Source organism: Budorcas taxicolor, chromosome 7 (genome assembly GCF_023091745.1).
Source record: "Budorcas taxicolor isolate Tak-1 chromosome 7, Takin1.1, whole genome shotgun sequence".
NCBI classification, from domain to species: domain Eukaryota; kingdom Metazoa; phylum Chordata; class Mammalia; order Artiodactyla; family Bovidae; genus Budorcas; species Budorcas taxicolor.
In genome coordinates, this window is record NC_068916.1 from 39,574,479 (window position 1) to 39,598,047 (window position 23,569).

Below are 23,569 nucleotides of genomic sequence, written 5' to 3' on the forward strand. Positions count from 1 at the left end.
TTTCAAAACATGTTGTGAAAGGAATACCCTGACAGTTGGCTTGTTCTAAACATGCTGCTGTTATTTTAAAGCTCTCCTAAACTGTTGCAAAAAGAAAACCAAAAAAAGTGGAGAGATAAAGTGAACATGCCAGGAAGTAAGTGGAAAGAAACTTTTTTTGGTTTGGAAATCAGGAAATGTCAAGGAAATAAATGTAGCTATGATTTATACAGCGTTTCCAGTATACCACAGAGCAATCCTGACAAGTGATAAGCTGCCACAGAGGCCGAAAAAGCTCCATTTGATTCTAGGTTTTATGCTAACTTCACTTATATATATATATATATAGTTGATGGTAGTGAAGGAAAGGGCTTGAATTTTCCCCTGAATCTTTGGGTTTTTCTTGTTTTCAAACTGATTGGTCTGGACAAGGGAAGACCAATAGCCAACAACAAATCCATTGTAAGCTGGAAATGGTTTCCTTTAATACTAAATGTTTCTTTAATCCTTGCATTAAAATTTTTACTGTGGTATAGCAGCAGCTGTTTTATTTACTCTAAAATTTAAGCTTTTGTAATACTTTAACTATAGGTATAACTAATGGGGAGGTTTGATTACTGAGGCAAGCTATTTAAAGCACTTAAAAAGCATCATATCGATGCTTGTTTTGCATTTATATTTTGGGGTCATACTGAAGATACATTGTTAAGGACTCTTGCTCCAAAGTCTTGCTTATTTTCTGAAAACCATTTATTTCATACCATGGGAAGGGTCTTTAATAATCATGAGTTATCATGAATATTCTTTTTTGTAGCTTCTGTATTTACGTTATCAGGCTCATCGATCAGCCCCAAAGAAGTTATTTCAGGGTTCCGTTCCCAAGGGAACAAAGACAGTGGGTTCCATGTTAACAGTGGCTTTTGTAGGCTTATTTTTATTTTTCTGACATGAAAGTGTGTATAGTTGGCAAGGATTTCTCTTCTCTGAAAACAAGCTTGTTGGTAAAAGGACAAGCTGCAGGCACCCTCATATACACAACCACTTCAGCACAGGGTGAAAGGATGCTTCCTGAGAACAATTAGAACTGAAAAACACGTTCAAGTACAAATGTGCTTTCTTTAAGAGATTTTTCAGTTCATCATTTGTTTGTCTTTCATACTGAATAGTTTTTTTTTTTTTTAAGTTATATTCAGATCTATTTAAAGCCAATTACCAACTCCCACTACTGCACTTCCCACAGTCCCCTCATCTCAGCCAGGGGCTCTCAGGGTCACTGTCCAGGCTGTGTACACTTCCCATCCAGCGACATCTGTGAGCAGAATGGCTAGAAGGAACAGCCTGGTGCCCTGGGAAAGAGATGCCTTTTCACAGGGACACGCAAACAGCCAGAAGCTCAACCCTGACTGCACTCGTAGTATGGCATCTCAGACGCTCCAAGTAGAGACTCCTCCACGTCAAGTCTGGTTAGCTGAGATGCGTCCTATGCTAAAGGTATAGCCTGCAGAATGGAACAGCAAATTTCAAGTGAAAATCCCAGGATTTGACATTTTCCTTCACCTTACTATTGAAGAAGAGAAAAGGGGCTGGTGGTGGAGAGAGACAGAGATGGAATACTCTGCCCAGTAACTCCTTGGAAGCAGGATGAAGCAACTGCAGTCTCTCCTATGATCTGTGTAGTTCAGGACTTAATCCACACTTCGCAGCGGTGGCTGCTTTCCTAGGACCCTCCTCCCTGTTGGAATGGACACAATTTGCAAGTTCCTCATAAAAAGTTTTACCGGGATTTCTGATGTACTCAATCAAACTTAGTAGTTTATTTTTTTCTAAGTAAGAGGGGCCCCCTATTCAAAAGAACAGCCATGCTTATTGCATTAACAGGTAGAAATTTTACTAGCCTTCCATAAATCAGTTCAACACCCTAGTCTCTAAGGATTTGCCAAAAAATAATGGGCTGCAACTCTGAAACCAATACCAGGAGTTGCCAGCAGTGCTCCAGAAAGATTTCTGAAGTCTACAGGCACTTTCAGGAGGAACGTAGAAAATAATTTCACGAAGCAGCAATTTTGTCCAAAACCAAGATAGAAGAGATGTAATACTGGCTTAAAATGACTAAGAAATAGGTATGGTGATCAAGAAGGCATGCTGCAGTCTTCTCCTGCTCCCTTTAAGGAACTCAAATCAACTCAACAGTGGATACACAGCTCATTACTAAACATCACAGATGAGCACAATTCAGGGGACTCCACAGTAACAAGCCTAGCCGTCCTCTCCTCTACCTTGAAACTCTGTAGTGCTTTTCACACTATAGTTAAGGATGTCCTTTGAGGGCTTCCCTGGTGGTTCAGATGGTAAAGAATCTGCCTGTAATGCGGGAGACCAGAGTTCAATCCCTGGGTGGGGAAGATGCCCTGGAGAAGGACATGGCAACCCACTCCAGTATTCTTGACTGGGAAATCTCAAGGACAGAGGAGCCTAGAAGACTATAGTCCATGGGGTCCCAAAAAGTGGGAGAGGGCTGAGTGACTAACACTTTGTGGAGTATGCTGGGGACAGGGATGCTGGAGGCAGGGCTGAGTGACTAACCCTTTGGGGAGTATGCTGGGGATCTCCGGTTAGCCGCCTTTCCTAGGAAGTGGAGGATGGCTCAGGCAAGGGAGCACAGCACAGCCAGGGGTGTGCCGGCCAGTCTACCACCACCATTCTGTTGGGACGTGCCCCGCTGCACAGAAGGTGGAGGTTTTGATCAACATGATGGGTGCAAGTTTGAAGTCCCAAAGGCGGCTTCTGCTTTGAAGAGGTATAACAGCAACCTTAACAGAAGTGTCACAGAATCTCATATGACACTCCTAGCAAGGAAACTCAAGATCTGCTGTGTCCACAATGCCCAGGTGGCATCGCCCAGGTGGAGTCAATGCAAACTAGAATCTGGGTTTTCTGGCCCTGTTTTTTCTTCCCCTCACCCTGCCAAGCTGATGTTGGCGTCCCCAAGTCTCCGTCGCGCTGAGTGCGCACGGAGCCCAAGGAGACCAAGGCACAGCATGGCACCCCCAAGATGGAGCTGCTCCGAAACACTTTCCTGACGGTTCAGAGGGTGGACAGGGCAGGCTGAATTGACCATGTCTCTCCAAGGACCCTGGCCCGGGTCTGACAGAGGTTTGCCGCCACCAGGAATCCTCTGGTCTGCTGGAGGCCCCACACCTCTGCAAGTATATCAGCATTGGGGACCGCAGCTGCTACCAGCGACAAGAGTCATCAGACCCTTCCCGAAAGAGCTCCTTCATTATCCCGACACAGGTAAGAGGGCAGGCGCTTAACGCAGGCGGGAAGCCACCGGTCCAAGCGCGCACACCCGTGGAAACTCGCCCCTAGATCTGTTACTTCAAAGTCCGCGGTCTTTCCTCTTCCTCCCCCTGCTTGTCCCCGAAAGAGTCCTTCTAAGCTTGCTTTTCCCGCAAGCCGCCCCTGAGGCTGCGGCGGGAACTGTAGGACCGATCGCTCGGCCGCCTGCACCCCAGCCTCCACCGCCTCCGACCCCTCCCCGTGCAGCCTGCCGGGACGCACTCGGGCGCTCACCGCTGGCGGGCGACCCCTCCCCAGCGCCACGGCTCCGGGCGCACGGACACTCCCCGCTCCCCACGCCGCGCCTTACCTCACGCAGCAGGCGCTCCAGCCGCGGCTCGGCCCAGGCGGCCAAGGCGTCGGGAGTCCCCGCGCGCCACAGCAGCTCCCGCTCTTCCTCGAGGGCCGCCACCCGGCCCTGCAGCGCGGCTGCCTGGACGCCCAGCAGCAGGCAGGCGACCGCCGAGCTCGCGGAGAGCAGCAGGCACAGCGCGCTCACCGCCCAGGCCCGCGCTCCAGTCGCGGGGCTCACCGGTCCGCCGCCGCCGCCAGCCGGGTCTCCGTTCCGCTCGTCCTCGCAGGCGCGCCGGCCTGGACTCATGGCGCGCTCGTCGAGCGTGAGCTCTCGGAGCCGGCGGTGCACAGAGCCCGGGGACGCAGGCTGAGCGTGTGGGAGCGGTCGCGAGAGCCCGAGGCACGAGGTCGGCCGGGCGCGGGGCTCGGCCTCTGGGCAGCTGCTGGACCGCGGCGCACACCCCCTTCCCCGCTGCCAGCTCCTCCACAGCGGCCACTTTGGGCAGTTTCCTCTATGCAAATAGACCCTGCCAGAAAAGGAGCCGAGACCCACCCAGGGGAGGAGCGGCCCCGGCGGCCCGGCGAGGCGAGGGGGCGGGAGCGGGAAGGAAGCCCGCTCCTCCGAGCACCCCCCGAGCGCGCCGGGCGAGCCCAGAGCGCTCAGCACTCACCTCTGCCCTTACCTGCTCTCGGCGTCGGGCTGCACCCACTGCCGCTCCCGCACCCCCGCGACTCCCCAGCCCGAGTTCCAGCTTCAAAATCCCAAGGGGTCTGAGGTGCACCCAGAGGCTGAGAGCGCCTTCTGCAGCCCACCGCTGGCTGCGGCATCACTCATTTCTTGGGAAGATTCCCCTCAACTTGTGAATTAATCTTTCTGACACTTTTTTTAAGAGTTCAGAACTTCAAACCCTAGGGCCAACTTAGTGAGTCGTTTCTGGATGGTGCCCTAGCGCCGTTTGGTGGCGGAAAGGGACCTCTTGTGCAGTCACACAGACGCAGTTAATCGGGATTGCGTCTGGCAGAGGCGTGAGTCTAAGAATCTTTAATACTCTCACCATTTATTATGTGCCAGACAATTGTAATAAGTCTTACAATTACTGACCTAGGTAAAGGCTTTCCTTTGAGAAAATTGAGACTTTCAATAAGTGCAAACGATAGGGGGAAAGAACTCCAACTTTTGATGAGCTTTTAGCTTCATTCTGTAATGGAAGCACAAGAAAGTGTTAGTCGCTCAGTCGTGGCGGACTCTGCGGTCCCACGGACTGGTAGCCCTCCAGGTTCCTCTGTCCATGGAATTCTCCAGGCAAGAATACTGGGGTGGGTTTCCATGTCCTTCTCCAGGGGTTCTTCCCAACCCAGGGATTGAACCCGGGTCTCCAGCATTGCTGGCAGATTCTTTACCATCTGAGCCACCAGTGAAGCCCAGTGGAAACACAATATGGCCAAAAATATTCATCTAGTATGTACCACATTTAAGCTATACTGTGATTCTGTATATTCTTTAACACGTAATTAAAGTAGGAAAACCTGAGTGATAATCAAGCGGCTGGAACAACAGTCTTTTTTTAAGAAAGGGGGGCAAGACTGAAGTCAGGCGCATTCTCTGCTGGCTCAAATTCCTACTTGGCATATTATATCCTAAAACTGGTCCTACATAGTCTCCCACTAACTCCAGTAATAGTCAAATAAAAACAACAGACCAACTTGGATCTTTGTAACGTGGGTTAGTGTTTTTTTTAGGGGGGGAAGACCTGTTATATCTTCCTGCTCCTTCTCTGGGTATCTTCAGATTTATTAGCTTCTTTGGACACATTACAAAGCTCTTACAACTGCTGAGGACCTCCTTACTCCCTTAACTTGGAGGAGAAAAGTACTTCTGAGACTGGAGTAAAACAGAAATGGTTGGCACCTCACCCCTGCAACTTCATAGCTGGGACCTTAGGTGACTTGGGGTTACAGTTGAGTGGTTAGACAGAGAAGGACTTGCTAAAATATAGTGTATGCCCAGTAAATAGCCTGAAAAGTATTTGCTCAGCAAACTGGATTGTCTTCTTTGAAAAGAGGTCAACACCATATTATAAGTTGACACTTCGTTCTTGCTACAAACACATAGGCAAATTGCCCATCAGCTGCATGTATTGTTCACTATATTCCAGAACTTTCTGTGTATCAAAAAAGCCGAGCTCATTGGTTCCTTTGGCCTTTATCCTTGCCTACTGCCTCACTATCTGGAATACCCTACTCTCAGATCTTTGAGCAAGCTCCTCCTTTAGGTTAAGGTCCTCAGGTCCTTAAACCTTACTATCTCTGAAAGACCTACCCAGATTGTCCAATCTAAGGAAGCTTCACTCACAGTCTTCAGAAGGATTACTCGGGAATCATTTATCACTGTTTGAAGTTACCTCTTTATTAACAAGACAAAGTTACCCCTTTGTCTTTTTCGCCACTGTTTTCTCACAGAACAGTGCAGGATCTGGCAAATATTTGTCAAGTGAATTAAGGAAAGGTGAATTTTTGTTTACTGTCTACACATCATTTTCAGAGGCAAGGAAGAAAATACTCTATCTTATGTCAGTTAGGGCCCTGGAAGGGACAGTATTCAGACTGAAGATAGTTTGATTGTAGAGATTGTTTATATGGTGGGGGCGGATTAAGTGAAGCCAGCAGGGGATGTGGAAGAAGCATTCTGGAGTATAAACAGTGGGAGGCAATGACTATTTCTTGCTGAAATGAGAAGAGGGAACTGTTGTTGGAATCCTGTGAATGCTCAGAGCTAAACAAATTTCGGCTCAAAAGGAGCTGTGTCATTTGACAGGTCTGCCAAACCAAGGCTTGGAAGATAAGAAGCTAGGAGATAATCTCTCCTCTTACTCTCTGATCTGCTGGGCCTCCCAATGATCAAACCTATAGGGCAGGGGAGCCCAGATGATGCAGTAACAAAGAGATCAGCCTCCTAAGGGCAGAGAGCTGAGTCAGAGTGGTGGAGGGAAGATCTGGGGTATGGGAATCCACTGCATTCCCTAACATGCATATAGATTACCAAGGTCAGTCTAGCTACTCTTGCCTCTGAAATGGCTAACCTGTCAGCGATAGGCACTAATCCTCAGAGAGACCAACTGGCTACTCGGTGGCAAATCAACTACTTCAGACTGCCTTCATCCCAGAAGGGCCAGCAATTTGTTCTTCACAGGGATGGATAGCTGTTCTAGGTAACGGCTTGTGTTCCCTGTTTGCAGAGCCTCAGCCAGCAGTCTATATAGACTCCGCAGTCCACAGTTATTCTATATAACATAGCATCCAACCAGGAAACCCACTTTACAGCACAGTAAGCGTGGGAGTGAGCCCATGACCGTGGAACCCACCGGTTATATTATATATTACATCCTGCACCAGCCAGAAGCAGCCAGCCTCACAGAACACCAGAACTACCTTTTGAAGGCACAAGTGAAGCACCCACTCATAGTATTCAGAGTCAATACACTAAAAGACTGCACTGCCATTTTTCAGAATGTGGCATATGCATTAAATGAGGAATACTGATGCTTCTTTCCCAATAATATGTGGGTCTAGGAACCAAAGGGTAGAAGCAAGAGTAGCCCCATTCACTGTTACTCCCCATGACTCACAGTGGGGGTGGTGGGCTTACCCTTGCTGTCCTCACAAAGCTGGGCCCTACAGGGTTGAAGGTCCTACTTCTCCAGAGGGTTACCTTGCCAGGGCCCAAGCAAGAGTCCATTCAACTATAAGCTATGGCTGCCCCCCAGGGCACTTTGAACTCTGTGTCCAGGGACCTGAACACAGGGGTAACTGACCCTCATCAGCAGGGAGAGGAGGGCCATTTTAGTACAGTGGGGGAAGGGAGGACTATGTCAGGGACCTGATAGCACTTCTTTACCATCACAATTGCAGCAAGTGCAGCAGTCCCAGCCTGGTGATTGTCAAGGGTCCGGATGTTTCAGGACAAAAGGGATTAACTATTAAACTAATTAACTATTTTATTAAAAAGGGATTACTTAGGTTAGATAGGGTGGATAACCACGACAGAAAATTGTAAATAATATTAATAATGTAGAGATTCAAATATGTTCAAAATGCTCTGTTTAAGAAGGCTCCTCTGTCCATGGGATTCTCCAGGCATGAATACTGGAGTGGGTTGCTGTGCCCTTTTCCAGGGGATCTTCCCAACCCAGGAATCGAACCAGAACCTCTTGGGTCTTCTGCATTGGCAGGTGGGTTCTTTACCACTGGCACCACCTGGGAAGATGTTTAAGAAAGCAGGGAGTACTTAATCATTTTTTAAAAAATTTCCAACAAAAATGGCTAGCTTAAGCTTTAAGGCTTAAAGGAGTAAACTTCAATTACATAAGGAAATTGTAATTGTTACCTAGAAAAGGCAGCATGACATTATGGGAAAAGCACCAGCATCTTGGTGTATAATGCCTTATAATGCCTAGATTCCAGTTCTGGCTCCACTAATAGCTCACAGCTACTTACTGTTTCAGACCCTCAATTTTCTAGTTTGTAAAATGGATATACTAACCAGGACTAAATATACTCAATCTGAAACTAGAAAACTAGAGAAACTGTATGAAATGACAGTTTTCAAGATACTGGACAGTGATCACAATGAAGGACAGTGATCCTTGGGAGATGGGGGGGAAAATGAAGTGAGCCCAAGGACTGTCCCAGCTTCCTCTCTGGAGAGATGTTTCCAGATGACTGTGCAGGGAGGGGGAGTTAGGCACAGCCACCCTAAGGTGAAGGAGCTACAAGCCCAGAGAAGCTGAGGCAGTTAGAATTTGCAGGGTAAAGGACTGGAGAGCAGGGCTGCAGACAGAGAGAGAACTCTCCATCTGAGATCATCACATTTGTGAAGAAACTACCGGGGCCAGGACAGAACCACTAAGAAGGATGAGACTCTAATTAGAGAGGAAGCAAACCCTACAGCTCACACTGGCCAGGAATAGCTCTTCTTCCCACCAACCAGCAAGGAAAACCTGACAATTCAGAGGGCAATGGGTAAAGTACTCTAAAGGTTTTGCATAAGTAGTGGGGATAAACTAGCCTTAGACTAAACGCTGCTCTGGTCCTGTCTAACAGAGCTTAAACCACAAACCTGAAAGGGTCAAAATGATTCAAGTAATTTAATCATGTTGCATAATAAAGCTCAAGTAAATATAAAAATACCCAGTATCCAAGAAGGTAAAACAAATAGCCACAATCACCGGGCACACAAATAAGCAAGAAAATATGACCCACGATATGATAAAAAGCAATGCAAACTCAGAAATGAAAAGATGATAGCAAGGATATTAAAAGTTATATCAGTATTCCATATGTTCAAGGAAATAAGAGGAGAGATTGAACACATTTAGGAAAAACAAAAGATTTTTGTTAAAAGATCTAATTTAGAGATTAAAATGACACCACTTGACATGAAAAATAAACTGAATGGGATTAAAGGCAGAGCAGACACTGCAGAAGATTAATGAACTTGAAACTATAACAAGAGAAACTATCCAAAATGAAACAGAGGAAAAAGATTGAAAAATGAAGAAAAAAAAAGAACATCTATTGTCTCTTTAAAAGATAATAGAAGGCTTAAGGCAAAATAGCAATGTATTGTGGGGTTTTAACATATGGCTAAGTAAAATGGATGGCAAAAACAGTATAAAGCCCAGGATAGGAACAGGAATGCAAAAGTAGGAAGTCAAGAGAATAACAATGGAATAACCTGGAATAACAGGCAAGTTTGGCCTTGGAGCACAAAATGAAGCAGGGAAAAGCTAATAGAGTTTTGTCAAGAGAACACACTGATCGTAGCAAACATTCTCCTCCACAACACAAGAGACGATTCTACACATGGACAGCACCAGATGGTCAATACCAAAATCAGACTGATTATACTGTTTGTGACCAAATATGGAGAAGCTCTATACAGTAAGCAAAAACAAGACCTGGAGCTGACTGTAATTGAGATCATGAGATCCTGTTTGCAAAATTCAGGCTTAATTTGAAGAAAGTAGGAAAAAATACTAGGCCATTCAGGTATGACCTAAATCAAATCCCATATGATTATACAGTAGAGGTGACGAATAGATTCAAGGGATTAGATCTGGTAGACAGAGTGCCTGAAAGAATTATGGATGGAGGTTTGTAACACTGTACAGAAGGCAGTGACCGAAACCATTCCAAAGAAAAATAAATGCAAGAAGGCAAAGTGGTTGTCTGGGTAGGCTTTTTAAATAGCTGAGAAAAGAAGAAAAGGCAAGGGGGAAAGGGAAAGATTACCCACCTGAATGCAGAGTTCCAGAGAATAGCAAGGAGAGATAAAATGACCTTTTCAATGAACAATGCAAAGAAATAGAGGAAAGCAATAGAATGGGAAAACCTAGACACCTCTTCAAGAAAATTGGAGATATCAAAGGAACATTTCATGCAAGGATGGGCAGCACAATAAAGGACAGAAATGGTAGGGACCTAACAGAATCAGAAGAGACTAAGAAGAGTTGGCAAGAATACACAGAAAAACTATACAAAAAAGGTTTTAATGACCCAGATAACCATGATGGTGGGGTCAGTCACCTAAGAGCCAGACATCCTGGGGTATGAAGTCAAGTAGGCCTTAAGCATTACTGCAAACAAAGCTAATGGAGGTGATGGAATTCCAGCTGAGCTATTTAAAATCCTAAAAGATGCTGCTGTTAAAGTGCTGCACTCAATATGTCAGCAAATTGGAAAATCCCCTATGATGAAAGGACATTTTTTTTTTGGTGATAGTTCTAGAAGGTGTTGTAGGTATTCATAGAACTGGTCAACTTCAGCCTCTTTGGCATTAGAGTTTGGGGCATAGACTTGGATTACTATGACTATATTACTATTACTTTGCCAACAAAGGTCCGTCTAGTCACAGCTATGGTTTTTCCAGAAGTTATGTATAGATGTGAGAGTTGGACCATAAAGAAAGCTGAGCACTGAAAAATTGATGCTTTTGAACTGTGGTGTTGGAGAAGACTCTTGAGAGTCCTTTGGACTGCAAGGAGATCCAACCAGTCCATCCTAAAGGAAATCAGTTCTGAATGTTCATTGGAAGGACTGATGTTGAAGCTGAAACTCCAATACTTTGGACACATGATGCAAAGAGTTGACTCATTTGAAAAGATCCTGATGCTGGGAAAGGTTGAAGGCAGGAGGAGAAGGGGACGACAGAGGATGAGATGGTTGGATGGCATTACCGACTCAACGGACATGAGTTTGAGTAAACTCTGGGTGTTGGTGATGGACAGGGAGGCCTGGCGTGCTGCAGTCCATGGGGTTGCAAAGAGTCAGATATGACTGAGCAAGTGAACTGAACTGAACTGAACTATGAGTGTAGAGGATACATAAAATAATTGGAATGTTTCTAAAAAAATTGAAAAACATAAAAAATAGCAACATCTTTTAAAATTAAAACTTCTCTATTGATGACATACTCTAATCATTTAGGATTGTTCTTGGCATTTATTCTCAAAACTGTACCTACCTATGTTGCCTTTAGTTAAGAGTAAATCCATCAGTTTTTAAAAGCACTGGATTTTTTTTTAAAGGCATCCAAATTGGAAAGAGGTAAAATTTTCATTATATGCAGGTAGCTGAATTAGTTCATCAGTTCTAATAATTTTTGTGTGGAGTATTTATGGTTTTCTATATAGCATAGAAAACCATAAATTCTATATAGAATTTAGAAATACTAAATTCTATAGAAAACCATAAATTCTATATACATATAGAAAACCATAAATACTCCACACACGTTATTAGAACTGATGAACTAATTCAGTACTGTATATGATTAACATATAGAAATCTGTTGCATTTCTTTACACTAGCAATGACATATCAGAAGTAAGTAAAAATAATGTTTTATAATCACATTAAAAAAAAAACCTAGGAATAAATCTGACCAAAGAGGTGAAAGACTGATTTGCTGAGAACTACGTAAATGATAAAAGAAATTGAAGATGATTCAGAGACATGGAAATATATCTCATGTTCTTGAATTGGAAGAATTAATATCATTAAAATGGCCATACTATCCAAACCAATCTACAGATTTAATGCAATCCATTTCAGATTATTCATGACATTTTTCACAGAAGTAAAACAAATGATCCTAAAATTTAGATGGAACCACAAAAGACACAGAGTTGCCAAAGCAATCCTGAATAAAAAACAAATAAACCCTCCAAGAATTCAGACAATAACACAAAATTACAGTAATCAAAATGGCGTGGTCGTGGCACAAAAACAGACATATGGATCAATGGAAAAGAATAGAGAATCCAGAAACAAAACCACTTATGATCAATTAACCTTTCACAAAAGAGAGAAGAATGTACAAGGGAGAAAAGACAGTCTCTTTAGTAAGTAGTGTTGAAAAGCTGGACAGTCACGCCAGTCTATGTCTGACGCAGGATACAGCATGCTTGGGGCTGGTGCATGGGGATGACCCAGAGAGATGTTATGGGGAGGGAGGTGGGAGGGGGGTTCATGTTTGGGAACGCATGTAAGAATTAAAGATTTTAAAATTTAAAAAAATAAAAAATAAAAAAAAAGAAACCAAGAAAAAAAAAAAAAAGCTGGACAGTCAGCCACATGTAAATTAATGAAGTTAGAACACTCCCTCACATCATACACAATAATAAACTCAAAATAGCTTAAAGACTTTAAATATAAAGCATGGCATCATAAAACTCCTAGAAGAGAACATAGGCAAAATATTCTTTTACATGAATAATAGCATTAGTCAGCCTCCTAAGGCAAAAGAAATAAAAGCAAAAATAAGCAAACGGGACCTAATCAAGCATATAAGCATTTTCACAGCAAAGGAAACTATTAAAAAATCAAAGAACAACATACAGCCTGGGAGAAAATGTTTACAAACAAGGTGATTAACAAAAGCTTAATTTCCAAAATGTACAAATAGCTCATACAGCGCTCTCTCTTTCTCTTTCTCTCTCTCTCTCTATATATATAAAGTCAAAAACTGGGCAGAAGACTTAAACAGACATTTTTCCAAAGAAGATACCCATATGTTCAACAGGCATACAAAAAATGCTCAATACTGCTAATTAGTAGAGAAACACAAATCAAAACTACTGATTTATCAGCTCCCCCATTTAGAATGGCCACCATCAAAAAGTTTACAAAATATAAATGCTGGAGAGGGTATGGAGAAAAGGGAGCCCTCCTACACTGTTGGTAGGAATGTAATTTGGTGCAGCCACTATGAAAAACATATCAAAGTTTCTCAAAAGAGTAAAAATAGAACTACCATTTGATCCAGCAATCCCACTCCTGGACATATATGTAGGAACAATCAAAATTCTAATTTTAAAAGATACAGGCACCCCAATGTTCATAGCTGCACTATCTACAATAGCCAAAACACGGAAGTAACCTGAGTGTACATCAATAGATGAGTGGATAAAGCTACACACACACATATGCATATATACACAATGGAATATTACTCAGCTATGAAAAGGGATTGAAATAGTGCCACATCAATGTGATGGATCTCGAGATTATTGACTAACTTCAGTTCAGTTCAGTTGCTCAGTCATGTCTGACTCTTTGAGACCACATGAATTGCAGCACGCCAGGCCTCCCTGTCCATCACCAACTCCCAGAGTTCACTCAGACTGATGTCCATCGAGTCAGTGATGCCATCCAGCCATCTCATCCTCTGTTGTCCCCTTCTCCTCCTGCCCCCAATCTCTCCCAGCATCAGAGTCTTTTCCAGTGAGTCAGCTCTTCGCATGAGGTCGCCAAAGTACTGGAGTTTCAGCTTCAGCATCATTCCCTCCAAAGAAATCCCAGGGCTGATCTCCTTCAGAATGGACTGATTGGATCTCCTTGCAGTCCATGGGACTCTCAAGAATCTTCTCCAACACCACAGTTCAAAAGCATCAATTCTTCGGCACTCAGCTTTCTTCACAGTCCAACTCTCCTTCGTCCATAGGATTTTCCAGGCAAGAGTATTGGAGTGGGGTGCCATTGCCTTCTCTGACATCCATACATGACCACTGGAAAAACCATAGCCTTGACTAGACGGACATTTGTTGGCAAAGTAATGTCTCTGCTTTTCAATATGCTATCTAGATTGGTCATAACTTTCCTTCCAAGGAGTAAGCGTCTTTTAATTTCATGGTTGCAGTCACCATCTGCAGTGATTTTGGAGCCCCCCAAAATAAAGTCTGACACTGTTTCCTCTGTTTCCCCATCTATTTTCCATGAAGTGATGGGACCAGATGCCATGATCTTCATTTTCTGAATGTTGATCTTTAAGCCAACTTTTTCACTCTCCTCTTTCACTTTCATCAAGAGGCTTTTTAGTTCCTCTTCACTGCCATAAGGGTGGTGTTATCTGAGGTTATTGATATTTCTCCCAGCAATCTTGATTCCAGCTTGTGCTTCTTCCAGCCCAGCATTTCTTATGATGTACTCTGCGTATAAGTTAGATAAGCAGGGTGACAATATTCAGCCTTGATATACTCCTTTTCCTATTTGGAACCAGTCTGTTCCATGTCCAGTTCTAATTGTTGCTTTCTGACTTGCATATAGGTTTCTCAAGAGGCAGGTCAGGTGGTCTGGTATTCCCATCTCTTTCAGAATTTTCCACAGTTTATTATGATCCACACAGTCAAAGGCTTTGGCATAGTCAATAAAGCAGAAATAGATGTTTTTCTGGAACTCTCTTGCTTTTTCCATGAGCCAGCGGATGTTGGCAGTTTGATCTCTGGTTCCTCTGCCTTTTCTAAAACCAGCTTGAACATCAGGAAGTTCGCAGTTCACATATTGCTGAAGCCTGGCTTGGAGAATTTTGAGCATTACTTTACTAGCGGGTGAGATGAGTGCAATTGTGCGGTAGTTTGAGCATTCTTTGGCATTGCCTTTCTTTGGGATTGGAATGAAAACTGACCTTTTCCAGTCCTGTGGCCACTGCTGAGTTTTCTAAATTTGCTGCATATAAGTTAAATGTACTCTGCATATAAGTTAAATAAGCTAACATAGGCAAAGACAAATATTATATCACATGTGGAATCTAAAAAGATGATACAAATGAACTTATGTACAAAACAGAAATAGACTCACAGACATAGAAAACAAACTTATGATTACCAAAGGGGAAAGGGAGGTAGGGATAAACTAGAAGTTTGGGATTAACATATACAAACTACTGCATATACAATAAACAACAAGGACCTACTGTATAGCAGTGGGAACTACATTTGATATAATAATCTATAATGGAAAAGAATCTGAAAATAAAACATATACCCATACATATATTACCATTTTGCTGTGTACTTGAAACTAACACATTGTAAACCAACTATACTTCAAAAAAAATACATTTCAAAGCTCATGATTTAAAAAATTAGCACTGATTTTTTAAGTTAAAAAAACTTTTTTCATTTATATTTGTAATGGGAAACATTTTAAGTCACTAAGGGGGGCTATGCATGGGAACTCCTCTAGATCACAGTTAATCTTTAATCTCATTACATGTAACTGCTGTTAATAGTATCTAGGCTATGAGGTGCTTGCCTCAAAGAATATTTAGGGTGGTTTCAGCTCTTTATAATTAAACCTACATTAAAGTCTTTAATTATATATAACTTCTCTCCAGAACTACATTTAAAACAAACTGAATCCGGGTAAGGAGTGAATGTAAGAAAATGTATCTGAATAGCAGACATTCTTGATTGGTTGAAAATTTTTTCTTTGAAAATTCTATTCCTCCTTCAATTTCAATGGAATGTCACAATAAAAACTACTATACTAGGGAGTCAAAAGCAGAATTCTTGGTAGCTTTGTCTGACCTGGTGCCATAAAGAGGAACAACCAACGTTATTGGGAATTTTTTTTTAATGAAGTAACCTGGGTTAAAGCATTTATAGAAAACAAAGTACATAATTGCTATTTACTAGTGAGACTACTAAAAGCCAGGTAATCTTCTAGATGTTTTTAATCATCCTATAACACAGATATTACCCATAAGTAATTCCAAGTAAGGAAGTACAATTACTTTAAAGTAACTTAGGGGTCTCTTCAAAATGGCAAAGGAGTAAGACGTGGTCACCTTCCTCCCCACAAATACATCAAAAATACATCTGCAAGTGGAACAAGTCCTACAGAACACCTACTGAACTCTGGCTAAAGACCTCAGACTTCCAAAACGCAAGCTCATGTCCACATAACAAGATAGGAAGGAATTGGGACAAGATTTGTGCTTTTGGGAAGGAGCTGTGAAGGAGGAAAATTGTCCCCACTAGGAAGCCCCCTCACTGGTAGGGACAGTGGAGAGCTTTGGCGACTGTAGCAACAGGTATGCAGAAGGCAAAGCAGAGAGAATTCTGCAAAGAGATCAGTGTCAAGCAGTATCCCCACAGCCCATGCTTTCTTTGCCTTTTTCTAGTTTGCTTTCTGCATTTGATTTGCTCTTGGTTTTGGGTTTTTACTAGTTTTTAGTGTTTGTTTTCATTTATGGGTTTGTTGATTTGATTGCTCTTTTTTGTTGACTTTTTTTTTGTGAGTGTGACAGTGCCTTTCTTTATGTGTTTTTGTATGTTTAGTTTTGCTTTCACCATTTGTTAGAGTTTTATCTGTTTCTTGTTTGTTGGTTGGTTTTTTTCTTTTTTTTCCTCTCCTTCTATGCCATGTGGCTTGTGGGGTCTTGATGCTCCAGCCGGGGGTTGGGCCTGAGCCACTGAGGTGGGAGACCTGAGTCCAGGGTTTTGAACCACCAGAGAACTCCAGACCTCTTGGAATATTTGTGAGTGCTCTCCCAGAGGCTTCCATCACTACACTAAGACCTGGCTCCACCAAATGGCCAGCAAGCGCCAGTGCTGGATAATTCATGCCAAACAACTAGCAAAACAGTAACACAACCCCACCCATTAGCAGACAAGCTGCTTAAAGCCATACTAGGTTCACAGACAGCAAAAAACACACTACTAGATGCAGCACTGATCATCAGAGGGATGAGATTCAGCTCCACCCACCACAACAGAGGCACAGTCCCGCCACCAGGAAGTCTACAGAAGGCAATGGTACAAGCACACCCATGGGGGGCAGACACACAAGTAAGAACTATAATCCTGCAGCCTGCAGAAACAAGACCCCAAATAAAATGAGAAGATAGAGAAATACGCAGCAGATGAAGGAACAGGGTAAAACCTCACAACCCCAAACAAATAAGGGGAAATAGGCAGTCTACCTGAAAAAGTATTCAGAATAATGAGAGTAAAGATGATCCCAAATATCAGAAACAGAATGGAGGCAGAGATAAAGAAAATGGAGGCCTGGGTCAAGAAGATACAACAAATTTTTAACACAGACCTTGAAAAACTAAAGAACAAACAATCAGCAATGAACAACACAATAACCGAAATAAAAAAATACTCTAGAGGCATATACTAGCAACTGAGGCAGAAATACACTAGCAAAAGACATTAGCAGAAAAACTGAGGCAGAAGAAAGGACAAGAATGGTGGAAATAAGCAGAGCTGAATAAAGGGACAAAAATGAAAAGAAATGAAAACACTCTTAGAGACCTCTGGGACAACAGTAAGCACACCAACATTCAAATAACAGGGATCCCAGGAGAAGAAAAGAAAAAGTATATCAGAAAATATTTGAGGAGATCATAGACGAAAACTTCCCTGCCATGGGAACAGAAATACCCATCCAAGTCCAGGAAGTCCAGAGAGTCTCACATAGGATAAACCCAAGGAGGGAGAAACAGGCCAAGACACGTATTAGTCACACTAACAAAAATTAAACACAAAGAAAAAATATTAAAAGCAGCAAGGGGAAAGCAATAAATAACTTACAAGGGACTCCTCATAAGGTTATCAGTTGATTTTTCAGCAGAAACTCTGCAGGCCAGAAGGGAGAGGCAGGATATATTTAAAGTGATGAAACGAAAAAACCTACTACCAAGATTACTCTACCCAGCAAGGATATCATTCAGATTCGACTGAGAAATTAAAAGCTTTACAGACAAGCATAAGTTAAGAGAATTTAGTACCACCAAACCAGCTTTACAACAAATGTTAAAGGAACTTCTCTAGGCAGGAAATACAAGGCAAGGAAAAGAGTTACAAAAACAAACCTAAAACAATAAGTAAATGATAATAGGATAATAGATACCAGTATGCATGTATGCATGCTGTCACTTCACTCATGTCCGGCTCTTTGCGACCCTATGGACTGTAGCCCATCACTTTCCTCTGACCATGGGATTCTCCAGGCAAAAATAATGGAGTGGGTTGCCATGCCCTCCTGCAGGGGATCGTCCCAACCCTGCGATCAACCCCCCATCTTTTCTATCTCCAGCACTGGCAGGCGGATTCTTTGCCACTAGTGACATCTAGGAAGCTCCAATACATATCAATAATTACCTTAAATGAAAATGGATTAATGCTCTAACCAAAGACACACACTGGCTGAATGGATGTGAAACAAGAACCATATATATGCTGTCTAGAAGAGATCCACTTCACATCTAGGGATACATACAGACTAAAAGTGAGGGGCAAGAAAAAGATTCCATGCAAACAGAAATCAAAAGAAAGATGAGTAGCAATACCCATATCAGATAAAATAGACCTTAAAATAAACTGTTACAAGAGACACATGATCACTTGGATCACAGCACCATGAGCTACGCCTTGCAGGGCTACCCAAGACGGACAGGACATGGTGAAGAGTTCTGACAAAATGTGGTCCACTGGAGAAGGGAATGGCAAACCACTGCAGTATTCTTACCTTGAGGACCCCATGAATGGTATGAAAAGGCAAAAAGATTTGACAGTGGAAGATGAGCCCCAAAGGTAGGTAGGCATCCAATATACTACAGGGAAAGAAGAGCAGAGAAATAAGTCTAGAAAGAATGAAGAGAATGAGCCAATGCGGAAACGATGCCCAGTTGTGGATGTGTCTGGTGGTGAAAGTCTGATGCAGTAAAAAACGATATTGCATAGGACCTGAAATGTTATGTTAGGTCCATGAATCAAGGTAAATTGGATGTAGTCAAACAGGAAATGGCAAGATTGAATATCAACATTTTAGGAATCAGTGAACTAAAATGAATGGGAGTGGGTGAATTTAATTTAGATGATTATATCTACTACTGTGGCAAAGAATCCCTTTGGACAAGAGTCCAAAATGCAGTATTTGGGTGCAGTCTCAAAAATGACAGAATGAATTTATTTCCAATGCAAATCATTCAACATCACAGTAATCCAAGTCTATATACCCCAGCCACTAATGCCAAAGAAGCTGAAGTTGAATGATTCTATGAAACCTACAAGACCTTCTAGAACTAACACCAAAAAAAAGATGTCCTTTACATCATAGGGGATTGGAATGCAAAAGTAGGAAGTCAAGAGATACCTGGAATAACAGGTAAGTTTGGCCTTGGAATACATAAAGAAGCAGGGCAAAGGCTAACAGTTTTGCTAAGAGAACACAATAATCACAGCAAACACCCTCTTCTAACAACACAAGAGATGACTCTATACATGGACAGTAACAGATGGTCAACACCAGGTTGATAACATTCTTTGAAGATGGAGAAGCTCTACATAGTCAGCAAAAACAAGGCCTGGAGATGACTGTGGCTCAAGTCATGAGCTCTTATTGCAAAATTCAACCTTAAATTGAATAAAGTAGGGGAAACCACTCGGAGAAGGCAGTGGCACCCCACTCCGGTACTGTTGCCTGGAAAATCCCATGGATGGAGGAGCCTGGTGGGCTGCAGTCCATGGGGCTGCTAAGAGTCGGACACGACTGAGCAACTTCACTTTCACTTTTCACTTTCATGCATTGGAGAAGGAAATGGCAACCCACTCGTGTTCTTGCCTGGAGAATCCCAGGAATGGAGGAGCCTGGTGGGCTGCCGTCTATGGGATTGCACAGTCGGACATGACTGAAGTGACTTAGCAGCAGCAGCAGGGAAAACCACAAGGCCACTCATGTCCTAAGTAAAGTTCCTTATGATGATACAGTGGAAGTGGCAAATATATTCAAGGGATTAGATCTGATAGAGTGCCTGAAGAACTATGGACGGAGATTGGTAACAATGTACAGGAGGTGGTGACCAGAACTATCCCAAAGAAAAATGAAAAACAGATATCTGAGGAGGCCTTACACATAGCTGAGAAAAAAAGAGAAGCAAAAAGCAAAGGGGAAAGGAAAAGATATACCCAGCTGAATACAGAGTTCCAAAGAATGGCAAGGAGAGATAAAAGCCTTCCTAAGTAAACAATGCAAAGACACAGAATGGGAAAACCTAGAGATCTCTTCAAAAACAAATTAGAGAATTAGAGATACCAAGAGAGCATTTCACACAAAGATGGGCACAATAAAGGAGAAATGGCAAGGACCTAACAGAAGCAGAAGAGATTAACAGGTGGCAAGATTATACAGAACCATACAAAAAAGGTCTTAATGACCCAGATAACCATGATGGTGTGCTCACTCACGTAGAGCCAGACATGCTGGAGTGAAAAAACAAGTGGGCCCTAAGAATCATCACTAGAACAAAGCTAGTGGAGGTGGTGGAATTCCAGCTAAGCTATTTAAAATCCTAAAAGATGATACTGTTAAAGTGCTGCAATCAATATGTCAGCAAATGGGGAAAACTCAGCAATGACCACAGGACTTGAAAAGCTGTTTTCATTCCAATCCCAAAGAAGGGCAATGCCAAAGAAAGTTCAAACTATCACACAATTGTGTTCATTTCACATGATGCCAAAGTAATGCTTAAAATCCTTCAGGCTAGACTCAGCAGTATGTGAACCAAGAACTTCCAGATGTACAAACTGGGTTTAGAAAAGGCAGAGGAACCAGAGGTCAAACTACCAACACCTGTATCATAGAAAAGGCAAGGGAATTTCAGAAAAACATCTACATTTGCTTCATTGACTACGCTAAAGCCTTGCACTGTGTGGATCACAAAAAACTGAGGAAACTTCTTAAAGGCATGGGAATACCAGACCACTTTACCTATCATCTGAGCAGCTTATATGCATGCCAACTAGCAAGTTAGAACCGGACATGGAACAATGGACGGTTTCAAAATTAGGAAAGGAGCATGTCAAAGCTGTATATTGTCACTCTATTTAACTTAAATGCCGAGTATGGGCAGTGGAGAGGCCAGGGCACCCTGTCCTGGGCAGCATATCGGCCACAGGGTGGCCAGTGGCAGCAGTGACAGCAGGGAGCCGTCCACTCCTGGGCAGCCTCCAACATCAGCTCCAGACTTCCCTGGACCCCCTTCCCTGTTATTCCAGCAGGGCCTCTGCCTCAGCCCCTGGGCAGCATGGTGATCAACATCCAACAGCTGGTGAAGGTTTACACACTCAACAAGGACCAGCAGTGGGACAACCAGAGTGCCAGACATATCATCTAGCAATGTGGAGCAGGTGAAGGGCGTGTCCCTTCAGGGCCTGACAAAATGTGGTCCACTGGAGAAGGGAATGGCAAACCATTTCAGTATTCTTACTTTGAGAACCCCATGAACAGTATGAAAAGGCAAAAAGGTGTGACACTGAAAGATGAGCACCCCAGGTCACTAGGTGTCCAATATACTACTGGGGAAGAGTGAAGGGCAATTACTAGTATCTCCAGAATGAAGAGGATGAGCCAAAGGGGAAACGACACCCAGCTGTGGATGTTGTCTGGTTGTGAAGGTAAACTCCAGTGAAATAAGGAACAATATGGCTTAGGAACCTGAAATGTTAGGCTCATCAATCAAGGTAAATTGGATGTGGTCAAACAGGAGATGGCAAGACTGAGCTTTGAAATTTTAGAAATCAGAGAACTAAAATGGATGGGAATGGGTGAATTTAATTCAGATGCCCACAGCACCTAACTGTGGGCAAGACCTCAGAAAATAAGCAGTAGCACATTTAACACTGGAAATAAAAGTTCGCTGCACATTTAAAGCCAAGTTTGATGTCAATGAGATTTCTATATATACTAAATTATGAGACATCAAATCATTAGGGAAAATGCTGTTACAAAAGATGTGCATTTATACACTGGCCATTCTCTAAACCTCTCCCATTAGTCCTGACGCTCCCAACACTTTCAAATAAAAACCTGGTGCTTTCAGAAAATGAGTTCAGAAATACAAGGAAAAAGACAAGAGTAGAAACCTGGTAATCCACCTTCTAATACTGGGAACAGGGGATCTCTGGTCATGGAACTATTGGGTTGGTGCAAAATTAATTGCGGTTTTCTCTTAAATATGGTTATGCTATACAAATGAGAAATGCACATAATTTTGATATGAATTCCTCACAGTATGGTTTTCTAATGACAATATTTGGCTGTTTATATTTAGACTAGGGAGATGATGTTACACAAAAAGGAAAACTGAGTAATTTTCTTATTCAAGTTCAAAATAGGTCATAAAACAGCAGAGACAACTCGCAACATCATTTGCAAAGACAATAACCTTGATGAGGAGTGCAGTGGCCAGCCATTGCAAGTTGACAATGACCAACTGACAGCAATCAGCAAAGCTGATGCTCAAAGTTGATTCTCAACTACATAAGAAGCTGCCAAAGAACTCAAAGTCAACCATTCTGTGGTTATTTGGCATCTGAACAAATTGGAAAGGTAAAAAAACTCGGTTAAGTGGGTGCCTTTCAAGCTTACTGAAAGTCAAAAAAATTCTTATCATTTCCACTAAAGGACCCTTTCTCGTTTGTATTGTTATGTGCAATGAAAAGTGGATTTTATACACCCAACAACTGGCGATGACCAGCTCAGTAGTTGGGACTGAGAAGCTCCAAAACACCAAAGCCAAACCTGCACCTAAAAATGGTCATGTCACTGGTGCTCTGGTGTCCACTTGACCCACTACAGCTTTCTGAATCCTGGTGAAGCCATTATACCTGAGAAGCACGCTAAGCAAATCGAGGCACTGAAAACTGCAATGCCGGCAGCAGGCACTGGTCAACAGGTCTAGTGCTTCTCCATGACACCCGACTGCACATCACATAACCCCTTCTAAGAAGTTAAACAAACTGGGCTACCAAGTTTGCCTCACCCACCACATTCACCTGACCTCTTGCCAAATGACTTCTTAAACATCTCAAGAGCTTTCTGCAGGCAAAATGCTTTCCAAAAATTTACTGAATCCCAAAGCATGTATTTTTACTTTATAGGAATAAACTTGTTGGTAAAAACATGTTGATAATAATGGTTTCTATTTTGATTAATAATGATGTGTTTGAACCTAGTTAAAAAGATTTACAATTCATGGTCTGAAACTGTAAGTTTGAACAAACCTAGTAAGATCCCACGTGTGTGTGGCTCAGTCACTAAGTCATGTCTGACTCTTGCGACCCCATGGACTGTAGTCCACCAGGCTCCTCTATCCATAGGATTTTCCAGGCAAGAATACTGGAATGGGTTGCCGTTTCCTCCTCCAGTGGATCTTTCCGACCCAGGGACTGAACTTGCATCTCCTGCATTGGCAGATGGATTCTTTACCACTGAGCTACCTAAGCAGCAATACCCCACATGCTGCACCACAAAACCGACTCGGCAAAGCCAAACAAAAGGAAACCGAGTTTCCAGAAGACAGGAAAAATTAGTAGACACTCATGTGATGGAGTATCATCCTCACACCACTTAACTTTTTCTACCTAATTCACTGAAGTTTCATTTTAACTCCTAAACTTCCATGAATTAGGCCGGAGAAGGCAACGACACCCCACTCCAGTTCTCTTGCCTGGAAAATCCCATGGATGGAGGAGCCTGGTAGGCTGCAGTCCATGGGGTCGCTGAGTCAGACATGACTGAGCGACTTCACTTTTCACTTTCATGCATTGGAGAAGGAAATGGCAACCCACTCCAGTGTTCTTGTCTGGAGAATCCCAGGGACGGGGGA

The 23,569-nt window shown here is 42.8% G+C and overlaps 1 protein-coding gene across 1 annotated transcript in view; it reads right to left on the bottom strand.

Annotated features, from left to right (window-relative positions):
* The window catches only part of COL23A1 (collagen type XXIII alpha 1 chain), a 386,867-nt gene extending 382,880 nt beyond the window's left edge, over positions 1 to 3,987 (bottom strand). The window contains exon 1 of the mRNA XM_052642950.1: positions 3,629 to 3,987. Coding sequence (XP_052498910.1) covers positions 3,629 to 3,919 — 291 coding nt within the window. The 5' untranslated portion in view covers positions 3,920 to 3,987. The remainder of the gene's footprint in view (positions 1 to 3,628) is intronic.
* Between the last annotated feature and the right edge of the window lie 19,582 nt (positions 3,988 to 23,569).